This window comes from Notolabrus celidotus, chromosome 5 (assembly GCF_009762535.1).
Source record: "Notolabrus celidotus isolate fNotCel1 chromosome 5, fNotCel1.pri, whole genome shotgun sequence".
Lineage (NCBI taxonomy): Eukaryota > Metazoa > Chordata > Actinopteri > Labriformes > Labridae > Notolabrus > Notolabrus celidotus.
Window position 1 is genome coordinate 8707690 of NC_048276.1, and position 15690 is coordinate 8723379.

General features: G+C 43.4%; 1 protein-coding gene across 1 annotated transcript in view; it reads right to left on the reverse strand.

Annotated features, from left to right (window-relative positions):
• LOC117813174 (protocadherin-16-like) overlaps positions 1-15344 on the reverse strand; it is an 86984-nt gene extending 71640 nt beyond the window's left edge. The window contains exons 1-3 of the mRNA XM_034684296.1: positions 14517-15344; positions 14196-14393; positions 13219-13992 (exon numbers count right to left, since the gene is read on the reverse strand). Of these exons, the coding sequence (XP_034540187.1) occupies positions 13219-13992; positions 14196-14393; positions 14517-15344 (1800 nt within the window). The remainder of the gene's footprint in view (positions 1-13218; positions 13993-14195; positions 14394-14516) is intronic.
• Between the last annotated feature and the right edge of the window lie 346 nt (positions 15345-15690).

A 15690-nucleotide genomic window follows, 5' to 3' on the forward strand; every position in this document is an offset into this window, starting at 1 on the left:
TCAGTGTGAGGTTAAAACAACACACAGCGACTACTGTTTCATGTCAGAGAGATTCATCCAGGATTCCGTATACGTGTCCAACACAAACAGGTTATGAATGATCTTACTGCAAGACATGCTCTCATAACAATACTCTCAGTCGCACAGTAGTTCGTACACACGTTTTCACCCATTCTAGGCTGGGAACACTGAAAGACGGCGTGACAGGCGAGATGAAGAATCCCTTTCCCTTAATAATGAGTAACAGGACGGTTGTCAGAAAAAGACAGACCACCATGCAGCAGTGGAAAGTAGCTTGAAGCGAAATTTGATTGACCAAAGTTGTCAAGGATGTTTTAACCCAAGAGCTTAGAGAAATAATCAAACCATTATTGATGAATGGAAAGCTTGGACGCATGTATTTATGGGTGTATTATTAGTCTTAATGTCAGTGGACCTTCATAAATATTGCAGCAAGTGTTAATTCAAAAGCATATCATTGACCATTTGTGCTGAAATGATTGATGTGTTAGACCTTGGCCCAATAAAATCTAGACGAGACAGCAATAAACACAGTGGTCACTTCTAAATCCGCCAACCCACACTGACATGGTTGTCAATTTGACGGGAAAAAGACACTGAGGTTTATTCCCAATCTGCAGGCCGCCTGTTGAGTTAAAATTCAGTTTGTTCTGCATGGATGGGTTCACTGAGTCCAGAGGGCCACAGAACAGAGGAACCCGTAGAGTACGTCCGAAGATGGGACTGCTTTTTGCGGAAAGGAGAAAGACAGAAGTTTGGGATGGAGGACAAGTTCATAATCATTTTTCTCTGGTCAATTGATTTAGCTGTTCCAGTATTTTCATCCCCTCTCTGATCACCTCTCCTTGCGTTGTCATCACTCTTTTATTCTTCCTCGTCCCACAGCAGCTCAAGATTTGTGCAGTTCATTGAAACAAATCACAGCAGTTGCCCAGGCAAACAGTGAAGTTATTTCCACTCCTGTAGTCCTTCCAGCCCCGTCTGACAGCCCACAGCCAGCAACCACAAACACTCATGTACGCTCACATGCACGGGACCCACAGTGGAAATAAGTCTGACTTCCCTGTGGTTCTTATCCTTAAAGTCAATGTAACAGCATCTATATCACTCAGTTAGTCTATTGAATGCATTTATTTCAATATTACACATCACCTTATGCTGTTCTGATGCCGTTTTTTTAATATAATGCTGTTTACTTTTGTATATTGTTAAAACTAGCCAAAACAAGACCAAGTTTTGGGGCCAGTTTGCTTTCATCCAACAGGACAAATGAATCGAGACTGGAAATGTCAGGAGGAGAAAGCTGAAGGGCAAAGGTCAGAATCAAAACTCTGCAATGAGGACTATCATCTCTGTACATAGGGTACAGGATCTAACAAGAGCGAAACTGGCACCAGGACCAAGCCAAAGCTGTGTCCCAGTCAAGGAGCTGCAACCTTGAAGGGCAAATTTCATTGATGGCTTTCCCATTTCAAAGGTTCCTTCAAATGCATCCAACCTTTTGGGGTCATGAATGGTGCATCGGTCGCTCTGCATAACCAGCATATCTTGTGAATCTCTTTGCATCAATTCAAACAAAATAGTAGAATCTCAAGGAGGCAAAAAGAAAACTGTTAAGTTTTAGTATTTGGTTGCAATTCGATGGAATAGCAAAATGATCCATCCATCCATCCATCCATCCATCCATCCATCCATCCATCCATCCATCCATCCATCCATCCATCCATCCATCCATCCATCCATCCATCCATCCATCCATTATCTAGACCGCTTATCCCATTAAGGGTGGCTGGAGCCTATCCCAGCTGAATTTGGGCGGAAGGCAGGGTACACCCTGGACAAGGCGCCAACCTATCACAGGGAAAAAATGTTGCATATATTGAAAAAAGACAAGATGCCTTGAATCTTGAATTATCTTATAAATGATAGTGATGATATTTAAGTTACGTGACGGTGGTTTTGTTAGCTAGATAACCAGCTAGCCACCTGTTGCAAGAAAGAGGCGGCGCTATGTGAAGGGTTGGAACAGCTGGTGACAGCAATGGGAAATCTTGCATAGACCTGGCTCTCATTTTAGTTTAGAATGAGTGGTCTTTGCAGGCTGAGATGGCTTGGTTCTTGGAAGGATCGTAACCCTAAACTGGGACACAGCACAAGACTTCACCAAGACCAGAGAGAGTCAAAACTGAGAAAAGACCAAGACTTTGAGGGGCTGAGACCAAGTCAGGACCAAGGCCAATCAAACAATGCACAACAAACTAAAACAAATGTAAACGCTCCTTGAATTGATTTAAAAGATTTGCATTTTTAAGAATATACCCATAAAAAGTAGTTAAAACTGTTAAAAAAATCTAATTAGAAAAAGGTAAAGTTGTTGGTTGAATTTCAAGCAATTAGCAAGAAATCCTTGAAATTCAAAATTGATGAATGAAAGCACACAAGTAATAAAGTGGTTTCCCTACAGAACAGGTCTTCACTATCCTTTACATAAATTCGTTCTTTTTCTTAGAGACCAAGATAAGACCATGCAAAAACTCTTTCGAGTCTGATACGAGACCAGCACCTTCAGAAATCTGTCCAAAGACCAGGACTGATCTTGAATCCTACAACTCTAATACGCGGAGCTCAGTCAAACCGTCCGAAAGCAATCAAAAAGGAGGGCAAAAAGGGGAATAGCAGGGGTTTTATTCTGCAGGTGGGAAGTAGTAAGAAATTCTCTTAAAATATTCCACTGTGGGAGAGTGGAAACTTTCCCCCCTCTCTTCTGTTGCTTTAACCTTTAATAGACATCTCATGGTGAGAACTATCCTTATAAAAGCTCAAGTCTAAAGAAAAGACAATATGAGGTGCACGCATGACAGAAATGCATCTGGGAGATGTAAAGAGAGTGAGAGACGTGATGTGGACCATATTGAATATAAAATCCTCTTTGTAAGTCGCTGCCTTTACTGTGATCTCATATAGACCAGGCGAGATCAGCGGCATTGTTTAATAATGTGTCTTTTGGCACCGTAAACGCAACACTCGATCTGGAATACCGATGTTTCCCACTCTGCTCCTGTCCGCTCAGCTCCAGGTTTGAGTTCCTGAGATGAGAGGCAAGAAGAGGAGGATGAGTGAGATGATTAAATGGATGATTCATTTCAGGAAAACAAATAATCGGTAGAGTCTGAGCCGTCTTTGACCCCAGAGAGGAAAAATAAATAGAGTGGAGAGAGTTGGGACGGGACGCAACACCAGAGGAGGAGAGTTAAGTTTGATGAAAGCTCCAAGGCTGCTGCTGCTGCTGCTGCTGCTGCAACACACACACACACACACACACAAATACACAAACTATGACTGAAACGTGCCCTAGAGTGCTGCAAGAAGACAACTAAGAAAAATTAATGAAATAGCATGAATCATTCACACATTTGAGATCAATTCAACTCTGCTACCCCAGAGAACTGTCTTGGTCACACCCAACGTTGACTTCAAATCTGACTCTATCGCTCTGTAAAGGCGTAATGACAGAATCTGATACACTGGGAAACCAGCGCCTTAGCTGCCCTTCACCCCTAACTTATTGACCACCTGCTGTTCAAACTGCACCACCCCTCCCAAAGCAAACACAAACTAGAGAAACACAGGAAGCATACTAATTTACACCAACTTAACTCAATGTGTCACCAAATTAGATTAGCGTGACCGAATGAACTGTGGAGAGCCCCGGGATCACCTGCCGCTCGCGTGTGCAGGGCGTGAGCAATTTTGTGTGTGCATTCAATTACAATGTGTGTGTGTGTGTGTAGGAGTTAAGAGAACGATTCAAACTGTAACAAAATAGAGGCCCAGGACAGAGACAGAGAGGACGTCTGGGCGGCAGATAAGTTTGAAAAGAAACACAATGCAGAAGCTGAACAGGAGAGCTGGAATAGAGAGATAGGAGAGGGAAAGAGACAGAAAAACTCTGCATGTGTGTGTGGCTTCAGTTTAGTCTGAGTTGTGTTTGGAGGATCCTGTGCCTGCAGCTGTTTGATATCTCCTGTTTGACAGTCAAGAGGAGCTATCTCGACCCTGTGCTCGATGTGAATGGGTCCACCTTGCAAATCACAAATGACTTTGCACTTTAATCCGTTATTGTCAAGTCAAATCACGAGACATTCAGGAATTCTGGTGACATCACATTTGATTTGAGCTCAGCCAATAGTGTTGCGTGGTTGGGTCTATTTAGAAAATGCTGAAACAATATAATGATTAATGGACTTGTTAAAAACTAATCTGTAACAATTGTGAAAATTAGTTGTGTAAGCATTCATTGACCGAAAATGGCTGAAGCATGCGGTTTTCTAATTCTTAAATTTGATGGAATTTTATGTTCTTGTTCTGATTCATACAATAAAAAAAAAAGACTTCTGGACTGCTGGTAAAGATTAAAAAAAGAAAGAAATCTGAGAGTAAGAACTTGGCCTTTGGGGACCTGTGATTGGATGAAGTCCAAGACTGAGTAAGTTGTTTCAACATTGAAGTTTTGGCATTGATAATATTGGTAGCTGACCTAAAAAGGAGTCTGCTTTTTGGGACTATGAACACAACACTGCACCATGATGGAATAAAAAAATGTGTCTCCTTGTCTTCGTACTTCTAAGCAACAATTACACAGAAAAAAATAGAGAGATATTTTCCATGCTGGTCTCACAATCTGATGGAAGATTGATTCCTTCAAAATAAAAGAGGAAAACTAAAATCGAGGTCAGTAGGAACCTTAAATGTTTCGCTCATGAGGCGTGACGTTGAAACATGACAAAAAAAACAATGGAAAGCATGATACTGACTAACAGATGAGGAAGATGAAGAAATGGAATAGAAAAGAGAGTGAGAAAAGAAAACCCCTCGCTGCCATATGGTACAGAGTATTGGGCTTAATGAGGCGTAAGGCCATCCTCTCCACAGAGGCATTGCCCAGTCAGATCACACATGAATGAGCACTGTGATAGGTTTCAAACACAGCATATGCCAACAGCTAGTGATATGGAACCAAACTACAGCTTCTGAGGGAAAAAAGAAAGGAACAGGAATAATTTACCCAACCTAGGCCAGGACCCAACACCCGCTAAAGAGCAGAAAAACACTTTGAAAGAAGAAGTCTGTTTGATAAGCATTTAGAAGCTATTTCAAAATACTTCAGCAGAGAGATATTGTGGAGATCAGTGAGTCTGGGTTTGAAAATCAGAGGGTTTGTACTAATGTGATATACAGACTATGTAGTTTCAGGCTTTGCAGATTTTGCTACACCTGGTTTTGGAGTGAACGGCGGGTTTGTTTAACTTATCAAGATCCAGAAGCTTCAATCCAATCTGCATTTGTATAGACCACATGGGGAAGCAAAGATGGCTACTGGGGCTACCAGGATGATAATACAACAAAAGAGCAACTCCTGTATGTGTTTGCAGCACAGTCAGAAAACCCCACTAAAGAACTGCAACTACAAAATGACATAAAGGAATAGTTAAAGGATAAAGTTTGAGGGGTTAGTTGTGACGCTGAGAGGGTGTAAGGCTTGCAGTGCCATGTTCAACAATTTAGGTTCACATGCTACGACGTTAACATTTGGTAATCGTTTTTAAAAACTTAAAAGGGCTGTTATTTTTCTTATTCACAGTTATTGGGGGCGGCAGTAGCTCAGTCCATAGGGCTTGGCTGGTTCGAGTCCCAGTATGGACGAAGTTTGGCAAGTGGACTGGTATCTGGAGAGGTGCTGGTTCACTTGCCTGGGCACTGCCGAGGTGCCCTTGAGCAAGGCACAGAACCCCCAACTGCTCGGGGTGCGCTGGTTGATGGCAGCATCCTAACTCTGACATCTCTCCCTAAGTGCATGTCTTTCTTTCTTGTGTCATAATGTGATTTCAGTACTTGAAGTGACAATCAGCAAATGCTAGGCTTATGTTAGCCAGAAAGGGTAATTAAGCGAGCTTCTTAGTCAAAGTTTTTATCCTCCGATGAATGTCAGTGGAAATATATATAAAATATATCCATTTATATATTGTAAGGTTATATTTTGGTATTTCTTTGCCTTTATTGGATAGGACAGCTGAAGAGAGACAGGAAATGTGGGGAGCAGAGAGAGGGGGAAGGTCAGGAGTCAAACCACTGCAGCAATGAGGTACATAGCCTCTGTATATGTGGTGTAAGCTATAACCGCTAAGCCAACGTCGTCCCAGTCGGTGGAAAATTTCACGTAAAACAATCCAGCAATTGTTGAGTGTGTAGTTTGGACCAAAAATGGTGGACCAAGAGACCAACTGGCTGGCAAACCGTGCTACAATATGACTTAAAGTAGTGGCTCATATCATGAAAGTACTTGATTTTAAGCAACTCACAAACAGACATCTTAAGAAAGAAACAAATCATTAACTTAACAACTTTAGTCCACCAAACAATGTAGAACATTTTGGGCATGAGCGACAAACCAAGATGTCTTTTTTATTCATGGCATCGGAGCTAACAGGTGATGAATTCGTATTGAGTGTTGATGGATGTTATGAGAATAGTTCACATAGCAGACACATCATCCTGATCCCTCTTCACACTCGTCCTGTCATCATCCCCGGCAGCTGAGAGGTGTGTGATTCAGCGAGAGAGCGAGAGACTGAAATACAGAACCTGAGAGAGAGTAAGCGTGTCAGAACGGGGGCCAGCTGTTAACAGCATGAAACGATTCGCCCAAATTTTCAATCTCCCTGGTGTCTGTTTGTGTGTGAACCCAACCATTTGTCATCGACGATCACCTGTTTGGTGCGACTGAGGCTCATGCTGTGACAGTGATCGTTCCAACCTGCAGCCTTTCTCCTGCCTTTTATTGATCGTCGCAAATTAAACACACTGACAGATTAATTAAAACATACAAGATTAAGTTTCAACAGAGCAGGGCCGTATCAAAGCACAGCTGCCATTGTAGGAGAACAAGCAGGAGGGAAGACGTCAAGCAGACGATAAATTTAATTTCCCCCGCACAATTTCAAGCTTAATAAAAAATACAGCGTGTGTGCGTCTGGGCTGAAGGAGAGCATGAAAGCTCAGATAAAGGCTTTTATTCAGATCAAGCTCTGATTTCTACGGAGCACAATTGACCACAACACCAGCTGAGACACTGGTCAGGTATTAGAGGAACTTTAAGCTGAACACCTTCCTGTTATCATTGGGTCACCTTATGTCTGTTTCTATTGGTTTATCAAATGTGATTAGCCTTCGTGTGCACGTGTGTGTTTGTTTTAAATATGATCAGTCTTTCCTTATAGTGCTACACAGAGTTAAGCCACGGGGTTCCAGACTTTGGACTTCAACTCAGAAGGGGCTGATTGCTCTGACAGGCAGAGGGGCTGTGTTTATTTAAGCGGTTTTGCAGGAAGTTCAGGAGGACTAACTCCACCTGTCAAAAGAAACCTGTCTCCCGCATGTTTTTGCTCTATTTCAGTCACCTTCACACCACACTCACGAGTTCTTCTGTGAGTTTTTCCTCTTTTTTTTTTTTTTTAAACCTGAATACCAAAAAGGTCTCTCAGTGGGCGGATAGTCTGTCTTTCTATCCAACAGTGAGCTCTAGAGTAAGAGAAGTCTCATCTAACTTGTTAGCCTGGAATGAAAACATCACTATCCAGTCAGAAATTCCCCTTGACCTGTGGTTTGATGCAGGAAAAAATGCCTCAGGAATAATATGCATATTTACATTTCATTCACTGTGAGGAGCAGTGGGCCCTACATGGTGATCTATTTAAATAAGAATATTGCAAAATTCATGCTCCCCAGAGGGTGAACCATTTATCTCAATACTCCTGAAACACTCTTGAACAAGTGTCAGATCAGACCTTTATTGATCTATTTATTATTTATTTATTTATATAAGTGTGAGGGGTTTTAGACTTCATTGGGTAGGACAGCTTGAGAGAGAGAGAAGAAATGTAGGGAGAGAGTTGGGGATGACATGCATAAAATTGGAACTGGAACCTGGAATGGGAATTGATCCAACCAGCATGTCGAGGGCTTCGGCTTCTGTACATGGGGCACCTGCTCTACAAAATGAGCTGTATTGGCAAAACTGCCAACTTTATATCTGAATTGCATTAGAATAGTAGTAACAGTAGTAGTATATAAGTAGTTGTCTTTCAGGGATATACTGTCTACAGTTTACGCTAGGGATGAGCAACGATTCTTGAATCTTTGAGTGCTCATTAATTCATAAACAAGGAAAAGTTCATGCAACTATTTTCTCATCTTACTTTAAACGTGCATTTTTCCATTGTGTTTACTGGTGTCTGTTTGTAATGATGAACATCCACCAGACCATGGCTGTAAAGCATCTAAAAGCTATTTGCTGATTGCATGAACAATAAAAGAAGAATGCTAATCCCATTAGGTAGCAAAATAAGAAGGAAACATCAGGGACAGTTGTTGGAATAACATGTGTAGCTGCTGCATTGAAGATAGCCAGCATAAAACTTAACACAGATGCTCGGTTATACACATGCCCACAACCAGCAGCACCTTGTCTCTGTGCTGTTTAAAGCTACTACCATACAAACTGAACGTTAACAGGACAGGTGTCCCACGGAGGGTTTACTTTGAGTGTCTAGACCTGCAACCTACACAATGAAGGTCCAACTTGTCCAGTCAAAGCCACTGTTAGAAGGCTGGACCCATCACAAATAGACTACAAGAAAAATCTTCAAGAGTTGAGTTGAGATGATTGTATGATTTTCAATTTATAGCACAAAGGAAAAAAAAGTGCAATAAGTTTTATTCAAAATTGTTCAAATCTGAATCATCAGATCAGACTAGAGTGATGCCCATCCCTTCTCTATGCCTCCCCTTCTGGAGAGCAGCTCTTAACGCAACAAAGTGTGTAAAAATAGATCCTGAATCATCAGGATATTCCCCTCTTTCCTCACATTATTCATTTCTAAAGCACAATGCCAAACTGTACTTCACCAACCTACAGTGTAGTACAGTGCGCTGTTGTGCTGCATTGCCAAGCTGTTCCCAATGTCTCTGTACAACTCCCAGGTGAGCACATCTGTCGGTCTGTCAGGATGATTGACTGTTGTTTAACAGGCTTGACCAGGAAACCACATGCTGAACATCACAAGGGAGATTCATCACCTGCTGAAAGCAAGTTTCATGGCTTCAATTGTGTACACAAGTACACATACACAGATGGATGACATATAGGCACGCACACATACCCACACATGTAAAAAAAAAAATGGTTTGCTGTTTCTAGTGAACAGCTCATCTCTATCTCTGCAGAGAGATACTGTACACTGGTGCTGTATTAAAGTATTGGCTTGTAAGATCTGCAGTGACCTCCCTGCGGCTAGGTCGTGCCTGATTTGACCTTGTGACTGGGTTGGAAGACACTCTGCAGTGCACAACCCACACAGGAAGGAAAATATGCTTAGACACTCAAAAAGAACAACAAAACTAAAGTAATCACAACAACTAAATCAAACAAGCTCCCACACATCAAATGACTTCAGCAACTTCTGAACAAGATCTTTAAACAATGAAAATGCTCCATTACTAAATATGCTCTCCACTTTTCATCACAGGCCACAGTTCACGCAGTTCTCATGATCTCCACCTTCACAGGATAACAACCTGACTCAAATGGATGTGTGCGCACACACACAAATGCACCATAACCTCTCTTGCATGGGAAACACTTTAAGGAAGCGGAGGTAGAGGAAAGCAAGGAAACCAAGAAATAAATAACTCCTTTGTGTCGCGGCTACATAAACAGTGCAGTGCATTACAGATTACTACAGTAGCTGGACTGATAAGAGACTTCCTGCACACTGCTGCATGTGCATGTGTGTGACCAGAATGCAAGAAAAGCAAAAGAGATGTTACAGAAAAATCTAAAGAAAGGAAAACTGGAGGAAAGAATAAGATAGAAAAGAGGAAAACTTGAACTTCTGCAGGATATGTTTTGGCAGCGAAGAGAAAATAAATACTCCTTACCTTACGTGCTCACGTGTCCTATTGCTTCTCTGGTATTTTATTCCCTTATTTAGAGATTAGCTGTCTTCATTTGCCCTTTTTTTTTTGCACACAAAGTATCCAAAATTCAAACTGAGCCAGCCAGGCCGGTGTAATAACTTCCAAAGCCAAGTAGAGATTGTTATCTATTGTAAATATTGGTACAATTCTGAGAACGCTCAGCCTCCGTCTCGCCCTGTTGGGAACATGACAAAACCCTGGAACCTGATTTTCATGCCAAATAACATCATACAAAAATGTGCGCTAGGCCTGCTGACCATACTCCTCACTTTGTCACTATCATGACGGAGTAAACACCTAATACTACACACTCTCGACAGTTGGTTGGCAAGCAATTGGAGAAAACAGAGAAAAATCTGCTACGACACCCATTAATAGGCTATGATGTCAGGTCTAACTCCATTACTGAGTGTGTGTGTCCTATCGGAGTGGCCACATATTCCACTGGCCGGAGAGAAAGAGTTTACTCCAACTACAATTATCCTGCAAATCACAGTCCCTGCGGGGAGACTCGCGCCCTGAGAATCTTGGCCCAGTTCGAGCGAGCCTTGAGGAACGTGCCGGAATGAGCAAATCAAGCCTTATTCACTCACTCTAGCACACTGGAAAAACCACCCGTGATGTCTGGCATGGGATTACGCTCGCACCTAGTGCCAGAATAACTGCCGGCGAGGATTAGAAGAACGACAACAGTTGATTACAACAGTTGCAACCACTGGAATGGAGGTCCTGGGGGTTGATTGAGTTGGTTGAGGCTGATAATGATTCAACAGAGCGGCCTAATTAGAAGCAAATTACAAGGTTCAATAATTCACAAATGGACAGGCTGCATCTATGATTGTAGAGACAGCTCAGAAGTGAATCATGCAAGGCTATATTTATCTACTCTTTTTAAAACCCTTCTACATCCTAACCCATCTCTCTTCTCCTTTATTTTTATTTCAAATCACTTGATTTCTGTATCTTGCCTTCCGTCCCTTGCAGGGCGTAAAATGAACACCCGCCAAGCCCCAATGGCGGGTAAAAAATTAGTTTGGCGTGTAAAACAAAAACACACACCCGCCAGGGGCCGATGGAACATTTTGTATTGCATGTGAGGTTTTGTTTTCATACTTTTGCCCATTTCTGCTGACTGTCAGGCTATTTTGACCCTCGTGTCGCGCTGTACTTGTGTTGTGATTTGGTACGTTGTGAACGGCGTGACGTCAGCTACTGGAGTTCTATTCATTCCCTTTGCTTGAAGAAGCACAGCGGGAAGAGCGTTTCGAGGAAGATGTGGCGACACATTCCCGGCGTGAAGCCACCACATACAAAAAGGATAAACAAAGAGGCAGGAGACGATCAAGAAGAGGAACAGACGGACAAACAGGCAGCACTTTTGAATATTTCTAATACATGATGATGCAGCAGCAGTGGCGGTTCTAGACCAATTTTACTGGGGGGGCCAGGCTGGGGCCAAGGGTGTTGTCAGCGGGACACATTCAACCCAGAAAAAAGAGACTGAGAAGGGCGAGGACCGGCTGAGAACTAAAAGGCAAAACATCAGTGCATCCCTTTATACTAGACATACAGTATATAATACTGTGTACTTTATCAAAATGCAGACTGACAGCAGCTGTTTGGCTGTTTACACTCAACATGAGTCCCTTAGCGCTCTAAGGGACTGGAACCAAGTGCCACACGTATGTGTTCCGCCTGTAACATATAATATTATTTTGGTGTGTGTGTGGGGGGGGGGGGGGGGGGGGGGGGGGGGGGGGGGGCGGCAGAGGGGGGCTCCAGGTTCAGTTTTCATGGGGCACTGGCCCCTGTTGACCCCTCCCCAGAACCACCACTGTGCAGCAGTCACCTTGAAATGAAGTATAACCTAATAAAATAGAAATATCTAATTGTATCTGTACATAACTCTATTCTTTAAGTGGTGCTTAAGTTGGATTTTCATAATAAAAACGTATGGTAATTATTTTAAATCAAATAAGGCATGATTTTGTATTTGGCCAGTGAAAAATATTTTTGGCCGGTACATTTTTGGAGGTCACTAGCCAATGGCAGACGAGGTAATAAGTTCATTTTACGCCCTGGTTCCTTGTCTTGTATTTTTGCTAATGAGTATGCCCATGTGCTAGTTTCTAATAAAACCAACCGGCCATGATACCAAAAACATGTCACGTCTCAAAAAGCTATTCATTCAATTCCATTTTCCTTGTTTGATAAGGAGTTCAAAGCATTTTAATTCAACTGCTGCCCCTTTCAGTTCTAGTAGTCCATTTTCCTTAAAAATGCAGAGAAGCAGAAATGCTTCTAATTCTCATTTTATCCACTTCACAGCAGAGGCACAACACCAAACCTGTAAAACACAGTTGGTCTAAACAGTGCATGATGCCAAGTGACGACCTCGCTGGAAGACAAACAGCCAGCCGTCCATTTTTTTTCATTTCTCGAGAGACGTCCTCCTCGCACATAAGAGCTTCAGGAATCCAGATAAAAGCGAGACAGCCGTGAGATACTGCCGCGATACCCATGCCTCACCCCTATGCCGATGGCTTGGTTACCATGACAACCATTAGGAGGTGAGAGAAAGGACATGGCAGCGGAGAGTAAATCTCCTCACAGTAGCTTCAGGAATGCAGGTGAACTCTCCCTCCCTGCCTGCCTCTGTCTGTTTCATTTTTCTCATACGTTTATAAATCCTTTCCCTCTCTCAACGGACACACTGAACGGCTTCTCTGCTCAAGGCCCACTTTTTTTTTTTATGAATCATATCACAATGCATCACTTTTATCCAAGTGCACCATCCTTTTCTAAAAGCAGAAGGGCTTTGAGGCAGCTTTGCACCTCAGACATGGCTTTAATTTCCAGGCCTCGTTTATGTTGATGCATCTATCGTGCTTTTGCCAAGGGGGGGTAATCAGGGAGGGCTCAGAGTGAGGGTGTAAGAGAAAAGAGAGAGTAAAGACAGGGATGGGAGTACAGGGGAGACAGTGAATACTTGGCTGCATAAGTAGGACAATAGTGTTGTGGCCAACACGCTGTAAGACTGAGCTTCAAGAGAATTAGGAACAGCAGTTCCCCTATGAGATAAAGGATATTAGAGGGGATGAGTGCTGGATGAAAGAGGGGGAACGAATGCTGGAGAGAATATTTCATTTGGCTTTCTCTTACCTCTAAGAAGCAGGTCCCAGCTGGAGTGTTCTCCTTGATGGATGCATTGTAGAAGCTGCTGGAGAACACAGGTGTGTTGTCGTTAACATCCTGCAGGACTATGTCCACCTTTGCTGTGGATGAAAGTGGCGGCCGGCCGCTATCCGTCGCAACCACAGTCACACTCGGTGCCGGCTCTGATTCGAAATCCAGAGCCATGGCCGTGGTAATTATCCCTGTGTCTGGGTCAATGGAAAACCAATCAGAGTGCGAGTTCTTGCCCTTGAGGAGGCTGTATTTGATGTCTCCATTGGGGCCCTGGTCCTTGTCCCTGGCAGTGACCTGAAGAACAAAGGAGCCCGGGTACACAACCTCAGGAATAGTCTGTCTGTAGGCCTGCTGGTCGAACAGAGGGGGGTTGTCATTCACATCAGTCACCTGGATGGTGAAGGATGACTCCGCTCTGAGGGGAGGTGTGCCGGAGTCTGTGGCCATCACCCTGAGGTCATACGAATCCCGCTCCTCTCTGTCTAAGACCTGGTCCACATATATGAGATAGATGATGCTGTCCTTGGTCGTGAGAGCAAACTTCCCATCGCCCCCCTCGAGGGACACATTCACGTTGGCGTACTCTCCGTAGTCTGGGTCGGTGACAGATATTCGAGCTACGTACTGGCCTGGTTGGGCCCCTTCAGAGATCCTAGGAGAGCCATCCTCACTGAGGAAGATGATGGTCATGGTGGGCTGGTTGTCATTGAAGTCACGGACATGAATGGTCACAAATGCATTGGTCACCTAGGAAAATGGGGAAAGAGTAATGTTACTTAGTGTTCAAATAAAGTTGTGTTGCTTATACCTTTGTTTTACTTTTCAAAAGCTAAGAATCCATCAGCGCTATCTTTCAGAAAGCAAGAGTTTTAAGCACACAGTACAAGCATTAGTCCTCTCTCTCTCATTGGCACTCTATAACTCAAAAGTATTGCAATGAATGGTCATACCTCAGGGTGGCTGGCATTATCTCTGGCCTGGACCACCAGTTCATGAACTCTCTTCAGTTCATAATCCAGGGGCCTGTTCAGAGTGATGATTCCAGACTTGACATCCATGACAAAGTAGCGGTCGGGATCACTCTGGCGCCGGTTGATCTCATAAAGTACAAGACCGTTATCGCCCTCATCCTCATCTGCTGCAAACACCTGCAAATATTAGAAAGTCAAATACTGGAATTAAAATCAATTCAAGCATTTGGATTTACAAACATTGAATTGTTCTATTGTAGTAAGAGTCACTTTCTGCACACAGACGAGACTCAAGCTAACCTGTAGGATGCTACTGCCTTGTGGGAGACTCTCGGAGATAATGGCATGGTATCTGCTCTGATTGAAGACCGGTGCATGATCGTTGATGTCGGTCACGGTCACCTCCAGAGTCATGGATCCCATCCTTCTTGGTGAACCCCCGTCAAAGGCCTCCAGAACAAGGCTGTAGGATGAGCGTTTCTCCCTGTCCAGCAGTCCATTCACAACAAGGTCTAGATACAGCACTTTGTTGGCAGCTCGCTTGGTCTCCAGTTTGAATGCCTGGCCTACATTTCCCTCTTTAATCGCATAGCCTTGGGTGGTCAGCTGGTCCTTGTCTGCATCTGTTGCAGGCTCCAGGGAAAACCTAGTCCCAACTGCTGTGTGCTCAGGGATCTTGAGTGCAGCTTTCTTTTTGGGGAACACGGGCGCATGGTCGTTGATGTCATTTACGGTGATTGACACCTCAATTGTGGTTCCCGTCATGGTCACTGCGATAAAGCTATAGTGGTCCCTCTGCTCACGGTCCAGACGCTGCGCAGTGGTAATGATTCCTGTGGTTTCATCAATGTTGAGATCATTGCCAACGCCGGTGCCTTCATGGTCAGAGATAAAGTAAAGGCTGGCACTTTCACCTGGTGGCAACCCAGCACTGATGTCCCCAACAATAGTCCCTGCTGGCTGCTCTTCATCCAGCTGGAGTTCAAGTGCTCCAAGGACAGTTTTGGACTGAACAAGAACAAGGACGATGCAGAAATAATAGAGTGGCTTCCGCCGCCAGAGGCTTGGACACACACAGGGACCGCTGACCCACGCCCTCCGCCTTGACCCTTTACTTGTTATCGGCATGGCTGGGTTCTGCTACACCTGAGGAGGAAAAAGAAATGAAGAGAGAAAGAGAGAGAAAAGGAAAAGCATCAGCCACAGAGAATGTGTCTTTCTGTATGTACAGACATATTTTATGATTTGTGAACTGAGCATTTGAACAGCTTTTTTCTTCACTTCTTCAAAACGTCCCACAAATTCACTCGCTCTCTAAGTACAAAATGAAAATAAGTTTTTCATCTTTTCTTTTTAAGGTACAATATGTATCTTGAATCCCTGTGTGACAACGTGCTAACACTTTTACAATCCAGAACTCGTATTAATGACTCGGCCTGATGAATTTCAGCTTTCTTCCCCATAAAAAAGAAAC